At 35.7% G+C, this 24,254-nt stretch overlaps 1 protein-coding gene across 2 annotated transcripts in view; it reads right to left on the bottom strand.

Annotated features, from left to right (window-relative positions):
* LOC149794313 (tubulin-specific chaperone cofactor E-like protein) overlaps positions 1-24,254 on the bottom strand; it is a 46,165-nt gene that overhangs the window by 14,438 nt on the left and 7,473 nt on the right. For both annotated transcript variants that reach the window (XM_089968467.1, XM_089968468.1), the window contains exons 3-6: positions 14,473-14,618; positions 6,999-7,180; positions 5,316-5,658; positions 205-356 (exon numbers count right to left, since the gene is read on the bottom strand). In XM_089968467.1, coding sequence (XP_089824593.1) covers positions 205-356; positions 5,316-5,658; positions 6,999-7,180; positions 14,473-14,618 — 823 coding nt within the window. The remainder of the gene's footprint in view (positions 1-204; positions 357-5,315; positions 5,659-6,998; positions 7,181-14,472; positions 14,619-24,254) is intronic.

The raw sequence follows: 24,254 nt of genomic DNA, 5'->3' as shown, positions 1-24,254 counted from the left end.
AACTCCTACAATCATTAAGATGGAGACTTTATATTTCTAAACATATATAGGACTTGACCAAAGACTTGCACAAAAGTCTAAGCATTTCTTCTTTCCCAAAGCTCCAGTAAAAAGTGAGGTGGAAATCAACAACCAAGAAAAGTGTGAAGACAATGGTTTTTCCTGAAAACTTTTAGTAACAATTAGTATGTAAAATGCTGTCACCTCTTTGGCTTCTCTTCATGGTTGATATAATATCGGATAAATGCTCTCTCAGCATCCTCTCGCTCTGCTTCTGTCACTCGGCTACCATTGAGACGTGTCAACTTTGGCAACCTTGCAATGATGAACTGTCTCCTCTCCTTCTCAGGGATTTCCTGGTAAGGCACATGAAAAACAACTGAAACATATGAATATCAAAGTAAACTGTTTAAACTAACTCATAAGAATTGAGACTTTGTTGCATCTTGTCTCTTCATTCTAAAATTGTTAAGGGGGTTTAAGATAGGAAAAACCAGAGTGTAATCAACAAATACACAACTCTCCTCTACTTTTACTGGTCTCCGTTTGCCCTAGTCAGATCTTGACTCTTTACTAACTAGTTTTCTTTTTTGCGATATCTTTTATAATTGCATTTTACTTCTAATCATTTTTAATTTTGAACTTTCATTTTGGTATTACAAAACCAGTATTGGGATGACATTGTGTAACCAACTACCTACCAACCCACCTACCTACTGTGACAGGGCATAAAAGACAAAAAACAATAAAAAGGAGCATTCTATCCTATCAAAGTAAAAGTAAAAAGTTGATAAAAAAAACAGAAATTATTTTTTTATTAATTTTTTAATTCACTGTTCTTAAAATCTGCTTGAAAAGCTGTTATCATTATCTGCACCTAGAAGCCAGATTATACTGAGTGAAAGTAATAGACTTTGAGTAACCTTGGAGTGACATTCAACAGTACATAGTTCATGCATCAATACTTACCTTATTTAACTATTACAGGAGAGGGATCAAATGAAAAACATGTAGCATGCAGTCCACCCATCTAATTCCTACACCCATACGTATTTACAATACTGTTATATACTGAGGGTAACATATGAGCATATACAATGAATAGTAATTAATATGGAAAGTTTACCAGTAAATAAACAAATTTATTCCTACTTCCAGCTGCACTGGTCAGAATAAAGCCTTGTGAGTTGGCTATGATGTATATATGGTTATCATATGCTCATAAACACTAGAAAAGTATAAATTGTAGGTTACTACGACCTTCTTTGGTTGAAAGGCTGTATTAATAACAGATGCACCAAATTATCAAGTTTCATTACTGCACCCATGATGTGAACTTTTAACCCTAAATTCAAAGAAAGTCACTGAGCATAAAATATAGGCCACTGAGACATTTTTGGCAAAAAGGCTGAAGAATTTATAATGATGCATCCATTCATAAAGCTTACAAATCCCTTGTAGGATAGCATGCATATAACTTGTCAGAAACTTGAATGGTCATAAGCTAAATGAAAAAATGGAGAAAAAACCTTGTCCAAAGCCAGGAAAATAGTAAATAGAGACCATGATAACCCTCCTTTGTTAAGGGTGTGGTAGTAACAGAAATTCAAATCGTCATCTATTCATTATTCTTACATGATCAGTGCCTGAAAAATCAAATATCAAAATTATAAAAAATGTCAGTTAAGTGTAAAATATGCCTGATGTTGACCTACTTCTCTAACCAGGAAGAGCTCATCAAAAAGTTTCCGTACAGATCAATACCCACAAAGCACACCAATAGTCTATGATCATGGGCAAAATGTAACAACCTGATGCAAGCCAGTAAAATGTGGAATATATTTCAGTGACCTTTCATGATACAGGTGTAGTACTAAGAATGATATATGCAATCACCGAGTTTAATTATTTAAGCATGAACGTTAAATGCATCAAATTGAACCAAAGTCAGTGACCTACTTTTTCGATGAGACTATAGTACTCACCCTAAATACAACTCACCATGTTACATTCTTCCAGGTAAAGCAGTGTCATACTGTAGCAAAACACCAATGTGGTCATGAGCTAAATGCAAAATCATGTAAGTCAATAAACTGTTAAACGTAGGTCACAATAACCTTCTTTCACTGCAAGGGTGTGGTAATAATATAGATGCATCTGATCACCTAGTGATTCTAGCAGGAAAAATGCCCGAGAGTGAACCAAGGGCTGTGAAGCGTAAACTATGGGTCACAGGAACCTACTTCTTTCATAAAGGTATAGCACCCATTAAAATACATCCCATCGCCATATCTGTTGAATCTTTTTATAAAAGTATATGTACAAGGTGCTGGAAAAAGCTACGTGGTTATGAACTAAATACAAAAATGTAACCTATGTCAAAAAATTGTGAAATGCAGGTCAGTGGCATTCTTTGGTGGTATGGGTTTGGTACTAATAGATATGCATGAAGTCATCAAGTTTGATATTTTAGTATGGACAGAGCTCGAGAAATTTATTTAGAACAGGTTACCCATGTCAGCTAAGCACAAAATATAGAACACAGTTACCTAATCAGAGATGCTCAAAGGATTTTATCATAAGGGGGATTACCCCCACCCCCTTGTCACAAAGATAATGGGGGATGGGTGTAGAACAAAGTTAAGGGTGAGGAGGAAATGTCATAGTTCAATATATACAAAACATGCAAATATCTATCTCTCTTTCTTCCTGATCCACTCTGAAAGACCCCTACTGAATTAAAATCTTTAAAAAGATGTTCCTTCTAGTTGTATACACATTAATCTGTTCACTGTTTCTCAGCCTAATCTGTTTTTCATTTGCATATGGATATAGTTCTGTATTGAGAACACTCATGCACATCTCACAGGTATTGTCTTTTGGATAATTCTGCTACAAAATAAGATTTTTAACAAACACAAGCTTTGCCAAAAAATAACTTTCTTGAGTTAGCACTCTTCTGACTACAATGCGCGATTTGCTAATCCGTAATACTGTATTTAACTCCATTAATGATATAGTCTTCTTGTTCAAACAGAGGTATTTATATTAAAAAAATATCTTTACTTTTCAATTCCATTTTTTATTCTTATTTTGAAATATCACTGAAAAGAGGAGTTAACTGTCATGCCATCTGTTTCTGTCCATCCAGCATGTACATTGGATTCATATTTAACATCATTATTTGAGTTAAAAATTACTGACTGGTATCTCCATTAACACTTTCCCTGCTCCTTTAATGTGATATAATTCCAAAGTTTAAAAATAAGTTGCCTTCATTACTATGATCAGTCAGTATATACTGATTATAAAATTGTCATCTGACGATGACCACTTGGAATCATCCATTTTGGGCCTTGTAGATAGCCCATATTATAAATGCATATTTGTAAAACTTCCTTGACGCAAAGTTCAAACTTCAACAATACTTATTACTGGGCCCATGAGCCATTCAAGTTTACTTTAACAACCTCTCTTGTCAAGCCAAAGAAACCAGATGTGTAAACAGTTATGAATAATATGAGCGCTAAAATGTTCCTACCATTCTAGCAAGCACTTTAAGGGTGAATGGCTGAATAAAACTGAAAAATAATTTGTGGGATTTCTTGTGCATTATCACCTTCCAAGTGTGCAGATCTGTATGAATTCTGATCTCGTGCACTGTGTGCATATCTGACTACTTATGTGATAAGTGTGAAGTGCTCATCAAAATGCATTCCCTCACGAATATAGCAGTGTGTGTGTGTGTGTGTGTGAGTGTGTGTGTGTGTGTGTGTGTGTGTGTGTGTACATAGTGTGTGCTAATGACCTATCTGAGCATTTCTTGGCTCCCTGGTTCACCCAGGTCAATTGCTTGATAATCATCAATCTCTCTTTAGATCAGTGACAGCAGATGTTGAAGGCATAGTTCAAAATGAAACCCCTAGCAGCTTCTACAGCTTTAATTTCTTACACACCCCATATTTAACCCTGCATATTGCAGGTGATACCAGACTGCTCCAGTGGTCTAAGTGTTTTGAGCATCCACCTCGGATACAGGAGGTTGTGGGTATGAACCCCAACCAAGTCATACCAAAGACTTATAATAATGGTACTAGCAGCTGCCTTGCTTGGTGATTAGCATTAAGAGGTTAGTGTTAGGATTGACCTGTCTGGTGTCAGGATAATGTGACTGGGTGGGACATCATGTTACATCTCTGCAGCATGATGCCCCAGTGCTAAATATCACTAACTGCCACAATGCAGACACTGTAGCGACATGACTGCTTTTGTTATAAAGCTACATTAAAATCCATATCACATGCACGCACGCACTTATGCATGCACGTATGCACACACACACACACACACACACACACACACACACACACACACACACACACACACACACAGAGGTGAACCTTATAATTAGAGAAACAATAGCATATAGAAAAGAATCAGACAAGCATCCCACTGAACTTATAATGAAGTGGATGCTATTAATTCAAGTAAATGCCAGAGGACATTGCAGAAATGGTTCTAGGAGGAAATGATCATTTAATATAGATACAGCTAAAAAGGTCAAGTAATGAGAAGAAAGCAAAGAGCAATGGCAGTGATTACCTTATTGTACAAGAAAGACAACTGATGTACAAAATATTTATATGATGATACTGAGTTTATGCTCAGCTGGATGACTTCAAAGTTATTTTACTGGTGGACTAGTCATCCAACTGGACTAGTTATCCAGCTGGATGAGTTCAAAGTTATTTTACTAGTGGACTAGTCATCCAACTGGTTGACTTCAAAGTTATTTTACTGGTGGACTAGTTATCCAGCTGCATGACTTCAAAGTTATTTTACTAGTGGACTAGTCATCTAAAATTTTTGCAGACCTTATTGTTGCTCCATGGAGACGATGTACTACATTATACCTGATCACATGCATGGATAGGGTGAGTGTTTGATTTGAATTTTGAATGTAACTTTAAAATTTCAAATTTTTTAAATTTTCAGTCACATTGCTACGATGTCTGCAGTGTGACAGTTTGTAGTGATGTCAAGCACTGGGACATCATGCTGCAGACATGTAGCATCATGTCCCATCCAGTCACATTATCCTGACACCAGGCTGACCAGTCCTAGCACTAACCTCTCAATGCCAAGTGAGCTAGTTGCTATTACCATTTTGATCAATCTTTTGTATGACTTGGCCAGGCTTTGAACCCATGGCCTCCAGCATCCAAGGCAGAAACTCAAAACTACTAGGCCACTGGAGCAGTCTTGCAGGGATAGGAAGAATAACATAAAATACTGGAAAGAAAATGCAATCTCACCTCCAAAAATGGTATATCCCATAATCGTACATCCTGCAGTGAGGGGAATAGGTCCAATTTATCTATCTCCTCCCATGAACTGAGGTTTGTCTTGCTGATATTTAATGCCACTAACTTTGAAAAGACATCACAATTAGGTCCATCCACAATGATGCTCTCTATATTGACGTTAATCATAACCATGTTTTCAAGACTTCGAAAGGCCTGGCCAAGCTTAATAATCTCATGCCACTCACTAAACTTGTTTTCATTCAAGAAGAGTTTGGTTAATGAGTTCTGTTGGCAATCTGATGGCAGGTCAACTGTAGCATAGTTGTTTAAGCTAAGATGAAGTTCAACAAGGCTGAAAAAAACAAACAATGAAAGACAGATAGTAAGCCCCAGTACATAATGGTGAATTACAGTATGTAAAAGTTATCTATGAATATTGAGAATAAAAAAAAAAACTAGATAAATTCAAGTTGCACGTCTTACCGTTTAAATTTTAACTTACCAGCCATGCATAGTCAGATTAATGGGATGAAAATTCAAAGTTTTGTTCTTTTTTTTTTCTACTTACTTGCCCAATATTTTTTTAGGTGTCTGGAGCAAATGTGCAAGTGAAATGATTTTGATTTAAACTATTTATTTGCCACCACACATGAAAATCTAACAAAAACGGAGTAGACAGTTTTTCATGCTCAATAATATTAATGTTTACTTTTTTATGTCACTGATGTTAGTAATGAAGGCAGAGGATTGCAGACATTGAAAAAACTAAAGAGATATTAAAAGAAAATTGTACATACAATATTGTAACAATATCTGACAAAGTATATATATAGTGGAAATATATCACATGTATTATAAACATAGAAGACAAAATATGAAAATGTTGGTGCTAATGGCGAGGAAGGTAAAGGCCCATTAACATTAGCTCAGATGGTTATCTCTCTCTTTTTCTCTCTCTCTCTCTCTCTCTCTCTCTCTCTCTCTCTCTCTCTCTCTCTCTCTCTCTCTCTCTCTCTCAATACAACATGGTTATGTACGTAGTAATTAAATATGTACAAAATTTTCTTTTACTGCTCCTTCATTTAAAATAATCCAGCAAATCTTTTTATGACATTTTATGTGAAGTTGCATTTTCCTACTTCACCGAGCATTTGACAAAACATACAACATGGTGCAAGACTGAAATATTTTTGACACCATTCCAATCATGACATGCATGTGACCTCTGCTTCTGTACATTCTGTAGCCAATAGGAATGTAATATGGACATAAGTTCATTTTGGGGAAAGGTTTAAATAGTTTCAAGTTTGAAAGGATCAGAAATTTTATGCCTGAAAAGCCCTAGTGAGCTTATTTTTGGTAGATAATTATTACTAGAAAAAGAGAAATGTTCTTGTTGAAAGACTTCACAATGTGATATGAAAATATAAATACATCTGCTTTCATTTTCTTCTTTTGATTAAAAAGATATCCAGCATACAATTACAGAATTTGCACCAGCATCAATCAGATTTATGACATTAGTTTGTTCAGTTTGGGTCAGATTGTAATGAACTGTAGGCTTCCCACAAACCTGTTTCCAACACTGATTATATATATACATATATGTAACTGATATTATATATAATTAGAAAAGATTCAAGTTTAAAGCTGCAATGGAATTTTATCACATGAAGATCTGAGGATACTTGCTTTGGAAACAATTTGAGGACTTTGCCAATGACATCCCATGAAACAAAGGTACTGTTCAGGACAAGGTCAGTGATTTTTGGAAATCTTCCACTGTAATCAATAGGAAATGTTGAGTCCTGTAGATTGTTCGAGGTTAGGTTTAGAAACTTCAGCTGAGGCATCTGTTCCACAATTCTGAAAACCTGAAAAGATAAGCAGCAGGTTTAAAAATAGTCAAAAATAATCATTACAAGGGATCAAAACAAACGTTTGAACAGTTAGAATTGAGGGAAAAGTGTGTAATACAAACTACTGTATGGCTATATGACGTGTGTCAAACTCTCACATATGCTGATACAAGAGGTCTACAAAAATCTGGAAATGCTGGCAGTTATTTGACTTGTCAGTAGCATGCCTATCCCTTCCATATGTACCATATCTCAGTAATAAACTTTACTTAAACAAACATATTAGTCATTTAGTTTACAAGTTTGCATACAGCAATGGAAATGCCATCATAATCGCCCTTTGTTTCTTAAATGCAGACCACAGCTTCGATCACAGAAGATGTATGTTGTCTACTAATACTCTACTTTGATGACAGTCACACCATAACAAGTCATGCAGCTAGCTAGTCACTAACTCTGGAAGAAAACCATTTAAAGTTTAGGGGTAGAACAGTATACAACTGAACCAACTTTATACTCAGCTCCTGCTGTGCACTATGTACAAAGCCAAAGTTATCAACCTAAACAAATACTTAAATATGGATTATTTTTTCTTCTCTTTGCCCCTCCCTTATTCAAATGACATAAGTGATTGACAGGGATCCGTCTTAATCTTTGAAATTGAATGTCTACTCCCAAACTTCGATGCGGCATCGTAGAAGTTACATCGTACCCTTTGCGAAAGCCAGAATGCAGTTTCAGATCTATTACAATAGCATTTATTGTTACCAATGCCAAATATGTCAAGTGAAGATTCTGTCTGATGTCTTACAGTGTTTTACTTTCTAAATGATAAAACTCAAAACTGTTTGCATGATTACTTTATTTGAAACAAAGCTGCAACGGTTGTTGTTGTTGTAGGGTTTAATGCCATTTTTCAGCACGCGATAGGCTATACATGGCGGCCAGTATTAATGGTGGAGGAAGAAACCGGGAAATCCCCGGAAAGAACCACCGACCCTCGAGAAGCTACTGGCAAGCTTTCTCACATATCCACCTTGGCCGAATCCGAGACTCGAACCCACGCAGACAGAGGTGAGATGGCAGTGATCCGTAACGGTGAGCGCTTTAGACCACTCGGCCACTCGGGGCCCCTGCAACGGTTGTCATAGTAATACTAACGAAGATGAAGAACTGATTCTCTCTGAGACATGACATTACATACACCCGTAAAGATGGCATCATTCAGAGGCAGAGGTAAATATGATAACTGGATTTGATAGTGAAAGCATGAAGCCAGGATGAGGAAGCATATATGACTGATCTCATGGTGTTGGACAACTGTCACTGTCACATACAGGAATTGAACTTATTACATTTTACATTGGTGAAGTTAAATATAAAAAAAGAAGAAAAAAAAAGATTTAAGTTCATATCTACAAATGTTCGACAGGAATATATCATGGTCCGTTCCAGTATTGTTACCATCAGACATGTCAGGCATATACAAGTGTTTAAATGATATTTATCATTTGCTGATTATTACTTACCACTGGTCAATACCTGCTTAAAAAGGAGTGAGGAATAAACTTAATCACAGGCACACAGAAAACTTGTAGGACATTCAGGTCTAATGTCCATCATGTACTTAAAAATACTTATTCATACAGGAATAATTATCAAAACAGAAAACTGATTTTATACATTACTCTGTGTTAATGATTAGGTAGACAGATGCAATGAAAAACCAAAAATCCCCAAATCCTATACCTTTCGAAAGATTTGACCACTGATATAACAATTATGTTCAAGATATTGAATCACATCATAACTGGTTAAGAAGAGAGTTACTGGAAACTTTTACCAATGTAATCGTGGGCAAATCCAGCTATGGTTCTAGAATGCCTATATATAGGTTGTGCTGATGTTAGCAAGGTCTGGTGATGAACTGTGCGGATGTTAGCAAGGTCTGGTGAAGAACTGTGCTGATGTTAGCAAGGTCTGGTGAAGAACTGTGCTGATGTTAGCAAGGTCTGGTGAAGAAATGTGCTGATTTTAGCAAGGTCTGGTGAAGAACTGTGCTGATGTTAGCAAGGTCTGGTGAAGAACTGTGCTGATGTTAGCAAGGTCTGGTGAAGAAATGTGCTGATTTTAGCAAGGTCTGGTGAAGAACTGTGCTGATGTTAGCAAGGTCTGGTGAAGAAATGTGCTGATTTTAGCAAGGTCTGGTGAAGAAATGTGCTGATTTTAGCAAGGTCTGGTGACGAACTGTGCTGATGTTAGCAAGGTCTGGTGAAGAACTGTGCTGCAGCCATTGGTGCCACTGGATTCAGTTCTTGTTTCTGGAGAGCTATGTCCAGGAGATAGAAACTTAAGAACTTAAAGGTTGACTGCGCAAATCTGCCAACAGCTTCTATTTCATATCTTGTATCATATCATTGCTCACTGAGATTGCTCAAATTTCATGTCTTGTATCGTATCATTGCTCATTGAGATTGCTCAAATTTCATGTCTTGTATCATTCCTCATTGAGACTGCTAAACTTTCATGGGTTGAAATCTTGATAAGGTGACTCTGATCTCTTGAGACCTAAAAGTTCACAGAGTGTACGAACCACTTCAGCAATGATGCTATGGGTTGAGGGGTAATGTCTTTTTCTTTGACCTTGATCAGGAAGAAGAGCTGTTGTCATGTTCCTTGAATTATTTCTATGTGCTAAAAGGTAATGTTTGAGAATGAAGACAGAGGGAGCATATTTAAACACTGATTGCCTACTGAAGGCAGTCTCTTCTTGGCAATAAAACCTGGTTATGTCGTGCGGACCACAAAACCAACTGATTTGAACTGAAGATAGTTGATGTCCACTGAAAGCATATGAACTTCTCTCACCCTGCCAGCCAAAACTAAAGCTATCAGAAATTTTTTTGGTATGATAATATCTTCTTTGGAGCTCTGGCTAAAGCCTCAAATTTGTCTAAATTGAGCCAAGTCAGGGCCCATAATAGATTCCACTTTGGAAACAGGGCGAGAGACTTTGGTCAATTCACATCTAAATTGACTAGATGGTCTGATAGATCTTTGTCATGACTGATATCTTATCTACCATAACGCTGGAATGTGGTGACATCATGGAACAGTAGCCCCTGTTGGTAATTGGGGACGACCTTTTCTCATAAAGCCTGAGAATTTTCTTTCTCCAGTTGTGTGTTTATGCAACTAAAAGGGACGATATTATCATCTTTGCACCAGTCTCTGAATATATGCTGATTTTCCTTGTATGTCTTCAAAGTGGAGGGTCTTCTTGCTCGTGAGATTCTGTCTATAATCAAAGGTCTGAATTCTTTACTTCTTAGAGCACTCCTGATATGAGCCAGTTGTGAAGGAGTTGAATGGAAAGGAAAGGAATACCTGTGACCACAGCTGACCGATAAGATTTCACTTTGCTGGAATCTTCCTGAATAGATCTATTGCCAGATTTCAGACCCAGGACTTGTTCCATTTAAGAGGGGCAATCAGAATCAGTCTGGATGCTCCGAATTATATTTGGTACTAAAATTGTGGGCGTGAATACAAAAGTCCCACAGACCATTCCAAACGATTGAAAGTGCATCTATGGCCAAAGCTGCTTGACCGAGTATCAGCCAAGACATTGAGTCTGCCAGGAATATGTCTTTTTTTAATTGTAATGTTGAGTTGAGAACACAAGAAATGTAAAACCAGAATGCACAGGTTAGGTGATTTGGTTCCCCCTTGCCTGACATAGATCACCACCACTGAGTTGTCTGACATAATCAAGACAACTTTACCATTGAGCTGAAATAATTATTGATTATTATTGATCACTGATTACAGCCATCATATCTAGAGGACATATCCTCCGAGTCCCAATGCCACTGGCACTCTTAACCATAGTGGCACCACTGAACCAGGAATTATAGTATATGTGATATTAGGTATTCCAAGCACTTTTAGGATATCAGCAAATACAATTAAAAGCAATAAGCTGTTGTTACCATCCTTAAGACCTTAATATGAAAATAAAATGTTGAAAATATCATGTAAATTGGTCAAATACTTTTCAAGATATGAACTTTCAAAGTTTTTGAGGGACTTAGGAAAGTTGTGATCCTCACTGAAAATGCAATTACCAGATGAGCAAAACAAAATAATTTGAAGCTATACAACAATGGCATTTACTGCAAAGCAAGACAAGCTCCTTGTTATTCAAGAAATGCAAGCACTACAAGCATACACAAAAATTCCTTTTTATTAGGTTCATACTAAAACAGCAAAACTTCAGAGGGCGACCTTACTGGAAAAGCCAGAAATTGAGCATTTCTATGACTTTGCAACCTTGCTATAATAAGACTATGACATTTAAATGCAAACTAAAGTATGTTCCTGTGTGAAAACCTTCTGAAAACAAAGCCCAATTTATTCTGGGCCAATGGGTATGAAACTTTTGCCGTACCAGATCATAGAAATTGGGGAAAAAAAGTAAAAATGTGCATGTCCGAAAATATGCAAAAATGACAATTTTCAAAAGGTCACAACTTTTTTAAAATTAATTAACAGATTTTAATAATTCTTGTACCAAAATGCAGGGTATTATATGAAGAATTCATGCAACATACAAAGAGTGTCAACATTAGTGTGAAAGTAGGTTTTAAAGCAGAAGCAATATCTGAAAAAGACAAAAATGGCAAAAACAACAATTAATGATTTCAAGTATTCAAAATACAGATATAAAGACAAAAATAAATATAAAACATTAGAAACAAATCATTTTACTTACAAACTAGTGATAAATAATCCATGGATGGAATATCGGAGGTCATATTGCTTCTTGGATTTACATTGAGTCATGTGGCATAAGAGTTATGCCAGCCATTACATATGGCTTATTCCCACAGCATACTTTAAAAAGCGCGGTGATCTCGCGTGACATCACAGAAAATTCTGCTGTTCATACAGAAATTAAGTATAATGAACACGTTTTAAAATGATATCAAATTTATATTTTAAAATTGAGATTTACCTGAAAAATTGTCATTTTGAAGTTTTCAAAGTGTAAAATTTGAAGCAAAATCAAAACTGATTTACACAGTAAAGATATCAAAATGTAGGTCATTCTCTCTGCTTAACAGTGGTGCTAAATATAGTAATATGGGAAATACCATGCACAATCCCAAGCCTTACAATAAACATGTATGCAAAATTTAGATGTTCGGATGAACCACCGCTGCACAAATAATGACCGTTACATACCTCAAACAAACATATTTTTAAATAAGAAAAGAAAAACACAAAGATGTATGCACAAAATGATAGAAGAAAAGTAGTTATTGTGACAAATGCATATATTTATTGATTTTATGAATAGTGATGACATAAAATTTATTGTTCAAAATGTGCAACAATTTTACTTTTGCCCTGCTGGCAGCCCACTGACCTGGTCAGCTAGGGCAGCTTGGAATACCTTGAAATATGCATTTTTAATGGAGCTTTCACACTTTTTCAGTCATATCACTATTTCTTTAGTATGGCAGTTTATAGTGATGTCTAGCAGTGGAGCATCATGCCGCAGACACCTAGCATCATGTCCCACCCAGTCGCATTATCCTGACACCAGGCTGACCAGTCATATCACTAACCTCTTAACTCTAAGCGCCTAGCAAGGCAGCTGTTAGTACCATTTTGAGAAGTCTTTGGTATGACTCAACCAGGGTTTGAATCCGCAACCTCCCACATCTGAAAAGACACTATAACCACTAGGTCACCGGAGTGATGGAATTATATCTCATCTGAGATTCTGATCTTTTGATCATGTGGACTGGGAAAGGGAGCCAATGAGCTAGCAAATTAATTTGTAAAAGGTGCATGAAAAGACAGCCCACTGGTCTCAGGTTAGCTGCTGCAATGAATAATCTGAGGAGTTGCAAAAAACTCTCTCGCAGAAAGCCACTTCCTTTTGGAAGTGGGCTGTATGAGTTCCTTGACAGTCACCATTCGAACAAGAGTTAGTCATAACAGATTCAGACTGATTATAAATTCAATCCCAAGGTAAACAAAATACTGGGCTGGACAAAGGTCAGACTTTTCCCAGTTGAGCGATCCAATGACAATTTATGTGCAGCAGTCTGGCACATACCAGATTACTGTCTGCAGACATTTGGGATGGTATGACATTGACAGGAGTTAGGAAGCTTGGGTTGGGAAAATCTTGTTTCTTGCCACTCCCTACACCCAATAAGTCTAACTCTTAAAATGATAGGGCTCCTGTTGCCTGCCACTGGACTGAGATCATGAAGATTTCTGTGCTTGTCCAGAGAATGATCCCTTGTTCCTTTGAGGCCAATCATCTCTCCTTTGGGGTAGTGACTGATTGGGTCTATAAGGTGGTTGAATGATGAGCTGCTCTGTTAATGACTCTGGTAATTGGGGCTGTGGACATCCATGCATAGTCATTACCTGATTTCTCATTGAGCTGGAAAATTGCTTTGATTTACAAGCCCAAATGAAATGGTCTTGTAGCCACGGGGTGGGATTGTTGCTTATACTTAGAGGCATATCAAGAAAAAAGGGGAGGGGGGGGCACATTACACTCCTCAATACTTTTGTTTTTATAACTGAGGGATGAGAGTGGCTTAGGGGCAACCCTTGCCCCAAATGAAGAAATGTGGATTTCAAGGACATAAATCTTGTAAATACCTATGCATGCATGCATGTACATGTAATATCCCTGTGATTCTTCATAAACATGGTGATAAAAATCTGCAACTGATGTTTTTACTGTTTCGTGTCTTATCTGTACCATTGGAACACCATTCTGTTTATATTGTATGCTTCTGCAACCCACTATGTAGCAGCATTGGATAAGGACATTATACTCTTGGGATCTTCAGTGTACCTTATGTACTCACTTGTAAGTTGAGGCAAACTGCAAACAGCAAAGATCCTGATCTGCCACAGCATATTGTGCAGCAGATAAAGGTCTCTCTTGTTTGATCTACTTATTTACTCCTAAAATACTGTACAGACCCATATATGCCGGCACATTATGTGATGGCAGATCTGGGTCTGTGCAGTTTGCAGTTGGAATGGGATTATAAGCATGGTACATAAAATTCTTGGCAAAGGCTCATATCTAAATTAAAATTCACTCTTCACTGAAATTTTCCTAACTATATCAAGGTCTATTTAGGATACCACTAGTCCATTTCTCTCCACCTTGCAGTCAAACCATGTAAAAATCTGTATTATTGACAACATGCAGGATAAGTTGTTTGAACATCCATGTATAATAAACAAAGTTTAAAAAATAAGACCTCTTGCCAGTCCCTGATGCTGTTCCCTGTGAGGTCCAGTTCAGTCACATGACTGCAGTGGGTGGCAATCTCCTTTTCATTACCAGCATAGCAGATCCCACATTTGTCAAGGGCAAGAGTTGAGGGAAGAACTAGCTCACCAGAATCTAGAAAACAAAGCAGTATGTAGACCAAGCTGAAGTCATAAACTTTTTTTAAAATTCATTCTTGATTAGCCTAGTTTTGACTGGTTAGACATGTAAAGTTCAGCTGTACTCAAAACATTAGAACTGCATGTTAGAGTCCAGCTCTTTAGGTTTGCAACTGTTGATCTTGGCTACTCTGTACAATCAAGCTTCAATTCAACTCTTCATCTGTCCTCCAGAAAATCGTTTTCACACAGGAAATCATGTTTGAGATCTATAAAATAAGTTTTTCTTTTTTATGCATATAACGTGAGAAGATGAAAAAAGAAATGTACTTGTCCAGTGAAGTTTTCAACACATTCTTGACTTACATGCAATTGATTTTTCAAATATACATCATTCTATCAGACTGCGGATAAGATTTTTTTTATGAATTAGGAATTTGACTTCCTGCTTTGGAAAAACATTTAAAAAAATTTCAGAAGGGTATTTTGTTAGTACCGTAAATTACAATTTAATAACACAGTACAAAGTCTTAATCACAGTGTGGTTCATGCCTTTGAAACATCATCAAATGGCTTGATGACAATAAATGATGAACACTCAATATGATAGCTTTGTTTGATGCTTTGTTCCCACTGCCGATGAATACTATCACTGCAAAACATGCACAAAAATTCTGAAACTTTTCTCTGTTGCAGCTTCTGTTTGCCAATTTTACAGTACCTTAATTTTTTTTTACTGTTCTATATCTTTCAAACTACTCTGCTACTGCATATTTTAAATTCATAAAAAATTATTTATACAATTCTTGTCCACTAGTTTGCATAAAATATGCCACATGCCACTTACCCAGGCCTCTGTTGTATTATTTTCTGGTAAAATATGGGAATACTATAAATCTGTAAGATATAATTACTAACATGTCATAATATTTAAGAATGATGCCTATTTTTGTAAATTAAATTGAAAGTGGTATATTTATGACCTAAAATTCTGTGTTTATTGTGATGGACAAAATGTCAATCTTGTTACCACACCAGGGCTCTCAACTGAGTAAAGAATGAGGAGTTCTAGACTCTTTACTCATGGAACTCATGAATCCCCAGCCTATTTCATGAGTCATGAATTCATGAGTCATTCACTTTCAAAAGAACAGAAAAGAAAATAAAAAGCAAATTATCATTATATTATTATATAATGGGTGTAAATACTCACCCTCAAAAGATCACATTATAGAGAAATTTATTTTTCAGCAAATGTCCAAAATACTTTTTATTATACTGCACTCTATCATCAGAAAATTAGTTTTTTCAAACAAGTTAAGTTCTTCACTTTTTCTTGTTCTTTGACTGCTACATGTAATCATACACTTCACTGCTCCACGTAGTCATACACTTCATAGCTCTGTGTAGTCTGATTAGTCTGTCAATTAAATATGCAGTATGAATGTAGTTGGCATCACATCTCATAACTTTACATGAAAGTGAAAACTAATTGTTCTTCAAGTCTCTGTCTCATGTCTTTTGGACCCAACATGCATTTGTTTGTATTAGACCAAGAAAACATAAGAGCCTGAACTGCCAAAAGATGGAAAGGAAAACAAAGCACTTATGAGAGTTATGAAATTGTATGTTTCTGAGGCTTCAAAAGGTTGAAGGGACGGACAGCTATTACTAGAATATTTGAGTATATTTATTTGTATGTACATACTGAAACAGAAATGAACAGTTTTATTTACCTTTAAACATGTATAACTGATTAAACATTATGAAATTATCAATTAATGAAGCTTATAAAAAATCTCAGAACAAGAACTGTTAAGATATGCATGATGGTATCTAAACAGTGAATCCAATGTTTCCATTAATACATAGCCAATTTCAGAACTAATGATGAATTATGCCCCTTTGTACAAATATAATAAATGTTCTACTGTATTAGTTTTCAACAGATACATGTAGCATAACGACCCTGTTTAATGTATCTTCTAATACATCATTTTTCTGTGCCATTTTTCATTTATGGAATATAAATAATTTGTTAGAACACTACAAAATGATCCACACTAATATGTCATTTTGTCATTCTGGTTGTAACTTTATTTCTCTCTTAGAATTCAATGGGATTAAATATCATAAACAATGATTTAAATTTAGTCCGAAGAATCAATAAAGTAAAACTGATCATGGATTTTACATGTATGTAATTAGAAATATTAAACAGAGGTCTCGCTAGGATTTTAAAACTAGGAGTCCAGGACTCCCATTTTGGTAAAAATACGAGTCCCACCATCAAAAGTTGCAGTCCCTTCTTTCCTACAGAATCAACAGACGTGAGTGCATCTATTTTTATATGGAGAGGTTTTCACTCACTGTAATATAGCTTCATTACAAAAAGTCCATTCACAGGTTCGCAAAAGTTATAGTTTATTTATTTGTATACGTACTTGTAGTAATTTTAGGCAAATAAATAGTATCTGATTTGCTGTTTTTCCCAGTATTTTCGCAAATACATGTCAAGTCAGAAAACAGATTAGACCTTAAAGCACATCTTGCAAATTCCACAACATAGCACTGTCCCATATGTTTCTGACCTTCATAATTTGCATTTTAAAGTTAAATAATACCTATGCTTTGTTTTCAATGATTTGTATATTTATTCTGAATATATCTGCCCGATGATTTAAGAAAACAGACAACCTAATAAACTGGTACATCCCAGACTTAGCAAAGTCCACCATTATTTCCCATTAGGCCTACTGGTTCACTTACAGTTTAAAACTAATTTTATGACGAATAAGTGTATAAGAGGCAGTTAATATATATCCAGATCACCGATTCTGATCTTAAAACACACGTTTGTTTGTTTTATCATCAAAGGATAGCATACAGGAAATTGATAGTTGCTACCTTACTTGGAAAAGGATTAATGGTCAATTAGCTATCAAAACATAATTCCTGTGAATGGGCAAGAGTTTGTCAACGTAATTGATATAAAAACTACGTATAGCTACTGATGCCTTGATGAATGCATTTCGCTACAACACCAGAACTAACCAGGCTAAGGCGAGGGGCATTTTAAAAAAATACGCTATGGTCAGTCAATGTACCTCTTAAAAAATCACATAGCGAAGTCATTTTCACTTTCCTAACATAAGATGGCGAAGTTTACACTTTTAGGCAACTTGTCACCCCCTTACGAATGGCATTTTGTCTAAGTCTCAACATGTCTTGATTCTGAGGTCACGTGCACTGCTTATTCCGCTACATTCGGAAATGAGCAATAACAAAAGCTAAAGTTGTTTATTTGATGTACTTTTATAAATGACCACATAAACATCTCTGGGTCTTTCTGCCTCTGAATTCAATCTCTGTAAATATCAGTACATTTTGCCACCCGGCCGCCATTCAAAGCCTTTGAACTTGCCACCCAGCTATTGCATCATGTTTTTTTTTATGTACTCTTATAAAATGGCAACATGTATGTACATCAAGGGGTCTTTCAGTCACTGAATTTTGTCATTGTAAATATCAACACTGCTAACTGATCAACACATTTTCCCACAAAGCAGGTGCCTGAAGCAGGACTGGCAAGTCTTTGAATTTTTCCACACACCTATTACATGCGTACGGAGGTATCAACATGGGGTTTTCCTGATGTCTACTTGGTACTAAATAAAAGTGGTGCCAATCTGACTTTAAATATGATTGGCATGGTAACCATCTTGAAAATCAACATATACTTTTATTCTTGAAAATTCTTTGTAGGAAGTCTAGTTGGTCCCAATAAAAATAGTGATGATCTTACATCTAATATTGCAACCATGGTACCCATCTTAAAAATCTTTTAATTAAACAAGAATATTAGAGATTGTTTGAACACTCAGCAGTTAATAAGAAGCAATGGTCTTTGATTCCTGGAAATTCTAAGAGCATCATGTTGTTAAATGTGTCAGTTTTGTTGTCTTTAATAAGTTGTATAATTTGTTTGCTCTCTTAATTAAAATGCAACACTGTTATTATTAATTATTTCTGTACTTTTTATTAAAAAAATTGGACTCCTATATATTATAAGCTGGGACTCCAACATTTTCAAAGCTGAGAGTTCTGATCCCAAGTTTTAACATTCTACTTAGAAGCCAGAAAGAAAACAACGGTAGAAGTTAGAGCCCAAATACAAAATGAGAATAAAGGTAGAACTGAGAATAATAATCTGATCTGTTGAGATATATAAAAAGAATTTTTACAAATAATATGCACCAAAATTATAACTTATTTTATAGCTTTCATATAAAATAAAATGAACTAATTTGTTTTAAAGTAAAAAGGGCAATAAGAACATAACTTCACCAAGCGCATTTAACATTTCACATATACAAATACTAAGAGGCTTCCACATCTAGAGGTGGAAGCCAGACAAGAGTGATCTTCCCTTGGATAGAGAGAGAGCTGCTAAATGAATACACTGGTTGCTACTTCCACTTGCTCTTACTGCAGCAGTACTGATGGTGTATGCAACGTTCATGCCGTTTCCTTGCTCTCTCATTTGTCCAGTTACTCTCTTGGTCAAGATGGTCACCCCTACATTCTCTGACCATCATTTGCATATACAGCTCGCATCAGTATTGATGCATATACTTTATCAGTTAACACCCACCATGATCAGAACATGTCTTATCTGTAGTGACTATAGGACCAACACCAACTTGGCATGGTGACCTATCTGGGTTAGTGATGGACATATATTTACATTCCAGTACTGGTTACTATAATTTGTCCCAAAATAGCCTGTGCTGGACTTTGGTATCTGATTGACTACAGTCAATACCAGCTCAGACACAGTCTCAACCTACACCTGGAGTTCCCATGACTGGGTATGATGATCTGTTTCCCCAATATACATTGTACTCAGTCCTAGGTTCATGACAGAGATAGCTTCTGACATCTGGAATTTCTAGCCCTACCACTAGTTCTGACTGACTTCTGCTAATCCCCAAAGAAGCATCAAAGAACAATTGACCTCACCTCCATTAAATTTTGGCCTCCAGATGGCAATATTAACTGACACAAGACAGGCTCCTTCACAACCCAGCAATGGATACAGTGACATTCCAGACCCAGATGCTAGGTACCAAGTGTTAGCAGACCTTTCATTCTGCTGCAATGAATCCCAGAAAATATTAACAAGGCTTCTGTAAGATGCTTATAAAAGTTTTTCAAATGGAAGTCCCTGACATTGAATGGGAATGACAAAACTTTGCAGGATCCATGCCTGATTTCAAGGATCCGTGCTTGATTTGTTATCAGTGGTTATAAATCAGCAATTTAAACAAAGATCCATGCTTGATTTGTTATCTACGGTTATAAATCAGCAATCTGAACACAGAGTAGCCTTGCCCACTGATAATTCTGTTGATCATATTGGAAAGCCAGTACTGCAGATGGTGCATGTTCCGATCTGAACTGAGCAGCACATCACAAGTTTGTCAGTTCCATCAGTGAATTTGGAGCTTGTGGAAATAAATGCCTTTTTCTCTACTTTCACCCTCCTTAATGATCACCATAAAGCTTGATTCAGATACAGCCACTGTCATCCAGCAGATGTTTGGCCCAAAGAGGCAAACATCACAAACTTCACACAGGCCAACATCCTAGAGTTTAGGTCTCATCTGCAGGAGAAACATAAGGGCATGGCAAAAAGAAAACAGTCTGAGAAGCAATTTTCACAAAATAAAAATTTCCACGTGCCCATTATCACAAAAAGTGGAAGATGATGATTGTTTACATTTACGTATTTACACCACCACCCTCATCACACATTCAGCTGGGTGGTGGTACTCAAGTGAAATTGTTACTATTGATGCTTTGAAAATACAGTGGTCCCCATTATGAAGGGCCCATCTGACCAGTGGCCACCCACTTTTTGCTGCCAGAATCCCAGGACACTGATGGGTTTGTGTTAAAAAATACACCCTCAAGAAAGACCACCCCTCTAATGCGACCAGCGGCCAACATATTAGTGCACAAATGTAAAATTTACCCATTACAAATGGCAACATTTTATTATTAATATGTGTTCATAACCAATATTTAGTTACGGTAAGGTAAGTAATCTGATTATCTTTCATAATGTCTGTTTCCGGTGTATCTGGTTTTTGTTATTGAAAGAATCTTTGGCTAAAGTACATGTACCACTAAGGTTATTATTAAATCATTAAGGATGATGTTTGCAGGAAATGAAGTCAACAATGTTTTGATAGATCTTTGGGCTTCACACAGCAATATTTTTTTAAAATTGAGGATTACGACTGGACATAACTGTCAAGATGATAACATGGTCAGATAGAAATTTGGTCATCAATGTAAAAATAGAGCTTTGGGCTTCACACAGCGTTTTTTTAAATTTAATTGATGATTATGACAGACATAATTGTCAAGATCATAACATGGTCAGATAGAAATTGGGTCAGCAATGTTTTGATGAGCTTTGGGCTTCACTGAGGGGATTTTTGTTTTTTTTAACTGACGATTATGACAGACATAATTGTCTAGATCATAACATGGTCAGAGAAGCTAAAAATAGGGTTTGTGGATTAACACACATACACTCCCCCATAGAAACAATTAACCGTGAACAAACAGGGTACCAGACAAAGACCAAACAATCATGTGACAGTACATATATCACATCCTTTATAACAAGGCATTTCATTTACAAAAGTTTGCAAAATTAAACTGCAGTATTGTACAATTAGCAACATAGGAATAAATCATTACAAAACTTTAAAATGTCATCACATGAACAAAGAAATATTACTTTAGAAGAAAAAGTAAAAGTTATTCGACTTGATACCAATGAGAAGAGCTCATTTGCAGAAACATTTTATATTGAGAAGACTCACTGAACACAAATAAACAAGATTGTAAAAGATAAAGAGAATATTCTGCAAAAGTGAGAAAATGCTGTAAATGGAAAGAGAATAATTTTAAATACAAAGCAACAAATGTACCAAGATTTAAGTAACATTTTAAATGACATGACAACAATACCCCCAATCACATTTCATGCCTGAGAATAAGAACTATTAATCTGTTACCTTGAAATAAGTGTTTTTAAGACAAAAAGAACATTTTAATAATTAATGCTATTTGTAAATGAAGATATTAACTGCTTTAAGTTATATGTAGTTTTCCCACTACATACACATACATACAGATCTCACAAATATAATCCCCCTTTGGAAAGGCCACCCGTCTCATAAGACGACTTTCCCCAGTGCAGAAGGGTTGGCTGTATCAGAGGGGGACCACTGTATAATATTAAAAGTACAGGATGGACATTTTATGCATGTACCTGACTCTGGCACAGTACTTTCAATGCATACAAAGTGAAGAATTCATGTGTGTGTGTGTGTGTGTGTGTGAATCATGGTGTTCCCAGAATCCCAGCTCTTTATTTTTTTGAGCAAAAGATAAGTATTACAATACTATCATGGATAATTTCTGAACACACTTATAATGTGAAGGCAAGTGAGGATATTATTCTTTTCTTATGGAACAGGTCCAAATCAGGCTTCTAACTACTTAACTTTTAATAAACTGCAATTTAAATTAGTCAAAGTTCAATATTTTGCTTATCGTGTTATTAAAAAATGTGCGTCAGTGTATGAGAATTTGGAGTCATCATAAAATTAGCAAATCATGCTTCCTGAGCAAAAGTAAAACAACAACATTCACCACTCCCTCAATAACTCGTGCCCTGATAACTCACGAACTGACTTATAATGCGGGGTCAGGCGTGGATCCCATTTTTTAAATCCGAAAATAACCCAAAAATGTATCCCTACTTGTTGAACTTTAAGAAAATTGCGATCAAAATTGGAAATGGAAACTTTGATGTATCGCTCGTTTTATCATTAAAAATGGTAGATAGAACCTGGAAATTTTAATCAACATTATGAAATATCAAATTTAAAACTAGGTCATAATTTTTTTTTACATTTTCTTTCCAAATGCCATTCCTGGTACACAGCAACTGACGATATGTAAGGAAATTTCAATCAACGAAAATATAACTTATGCCAAGTTCAGGCAGTAGTTTAATAACTAAATAATTATTTTTTAAAAATTGAAATTTGTGTTTAGTTCTATCGTTTAATTCCTTTTAAGTGCAATCGTCATAAATGCAATGTGTCCTCTTGTAATTAAACGTAAAATGAGTCAATCTACCGTAAAAGCTATGTTTGTGAGCTTTTCTCTGAGAACCTAATAAAGTGCCAACTGTGTTTTGATAACTGACTTCCAGAAGTATTTGTTGTATTGCTGTGCTGAATTAAAAGCTGGCTTCCTTTGTATTATCACATTAATTATATCTTTTGAACAACAAAAAAAGGGAGGTGGAATAAATAAAAAGTTAAAAGGCACAAAAATTGTACAAAATTAAAATCTAGCAGCCGTATGTCAGGTGAACTCACTTCATTTGATCAATCAAACACTGTTATAAATGTTATTGTGTATGTAACATAAGCTACCTTAATTTAAATTACTCTTTTATAACTGTGATCAAAGAAAACAAGGCAGCCAAGCGAAATGAATACTTGGTGTAAAACAATGAGCTTGAGTTCACAGATACGGACCATTGTGGACAGGCGAGTTTCAGAGAATTCTTGAACTGGCACTTAGAGATATCTTCATGGATGATAAGAAATTTCATTATTACTTCCAATGAAATCATGACATAAATATTGTACAGTTCAAACATTGAGTTTTGACATGGATGATTGTCTCACGAAATGTATGTCGCATGTTTTTGTAAAAAATAAATCTTGTTTGGTGGTTTATCAACAGTTAGTCTAGTTCCCTGCTTGTGGACTCCAGATTTGGCAGGATACTATTAAACACCACTACAGGAACCAGACTCATCAAGAAAACAAAAAGCAGTGACGTAATACACAGATTTTTCGTGTACACGTGATGGTTATTTAAACCAGTCAGAACAATCTTTCATATGTTGGACATTTTAAAAATAAATGTTATTTAAACAGAATAATGCATAACTTCATTAGAAAAAGTGCATTATTAAAAATTATTATCGACATGATTGTAAAATGAGGATTCAGTCATTAAACAGCCCCGTTTCTTAATGCTGCTCCCCCCACTGTTTTCTTGATGTCAAAGCGATTTTTTTCAATTTTTGGAGGTCCCTCGGTAACTCGTGCATCACTTATAGTGTGGCATATGTTTGTGGACCCCGCTGTGTGCAAGTTATCGAGGGAGAGGTATAAAATGAAATATCAGTCAGTGAAAATGTTGAAAAAGGCTCATGGTGCCACCCCAGTATGAAATAAATAACAATTAAAAAGGTTATCTTAACTGAAATATGTTTTTAATTAATCTATGAATTAATTTTAATGTAAAGTAAATATTTAAATGTGAAAAGAACACATCGATCGTCATGCCAATGCCTGCATATATTTCTATCAGAACCTAATTAAATGCTTATTCAGTTTCTTTGCTGGTGTACTTTTGATAACTGTTGTGAACTTAATAGTCCTTCAACATCACACATGCTAATTAACAGATTAACTGTCTCAGGCTTATTTATTGTTGTGATTCTAGATATGAATCTATCTAACAGAAAGAAGCAAAACAAACA

The sequence above is a fragment of the Sinohyriopsis cumingii genome, chromosome 8 (genome assembly GCF_028554795.1).
Source record: "Sinohyriopsis cumingii isolate HCF-2022 chromosome 8, ASM2855479v2, whole genome shotgun sequence".
NCBI classification, from domain to species: Eukaryota; Metazoa; Mollusca; class Bivalvia; order Unionida; family Unionidae; genus Sinohyriopsis; species Sinohyriopsis cumingii.
Note: the sequence above shows the minus strand (reverse complement) of the source record. Positions and strands in the feature narration are given on the sequence as shown.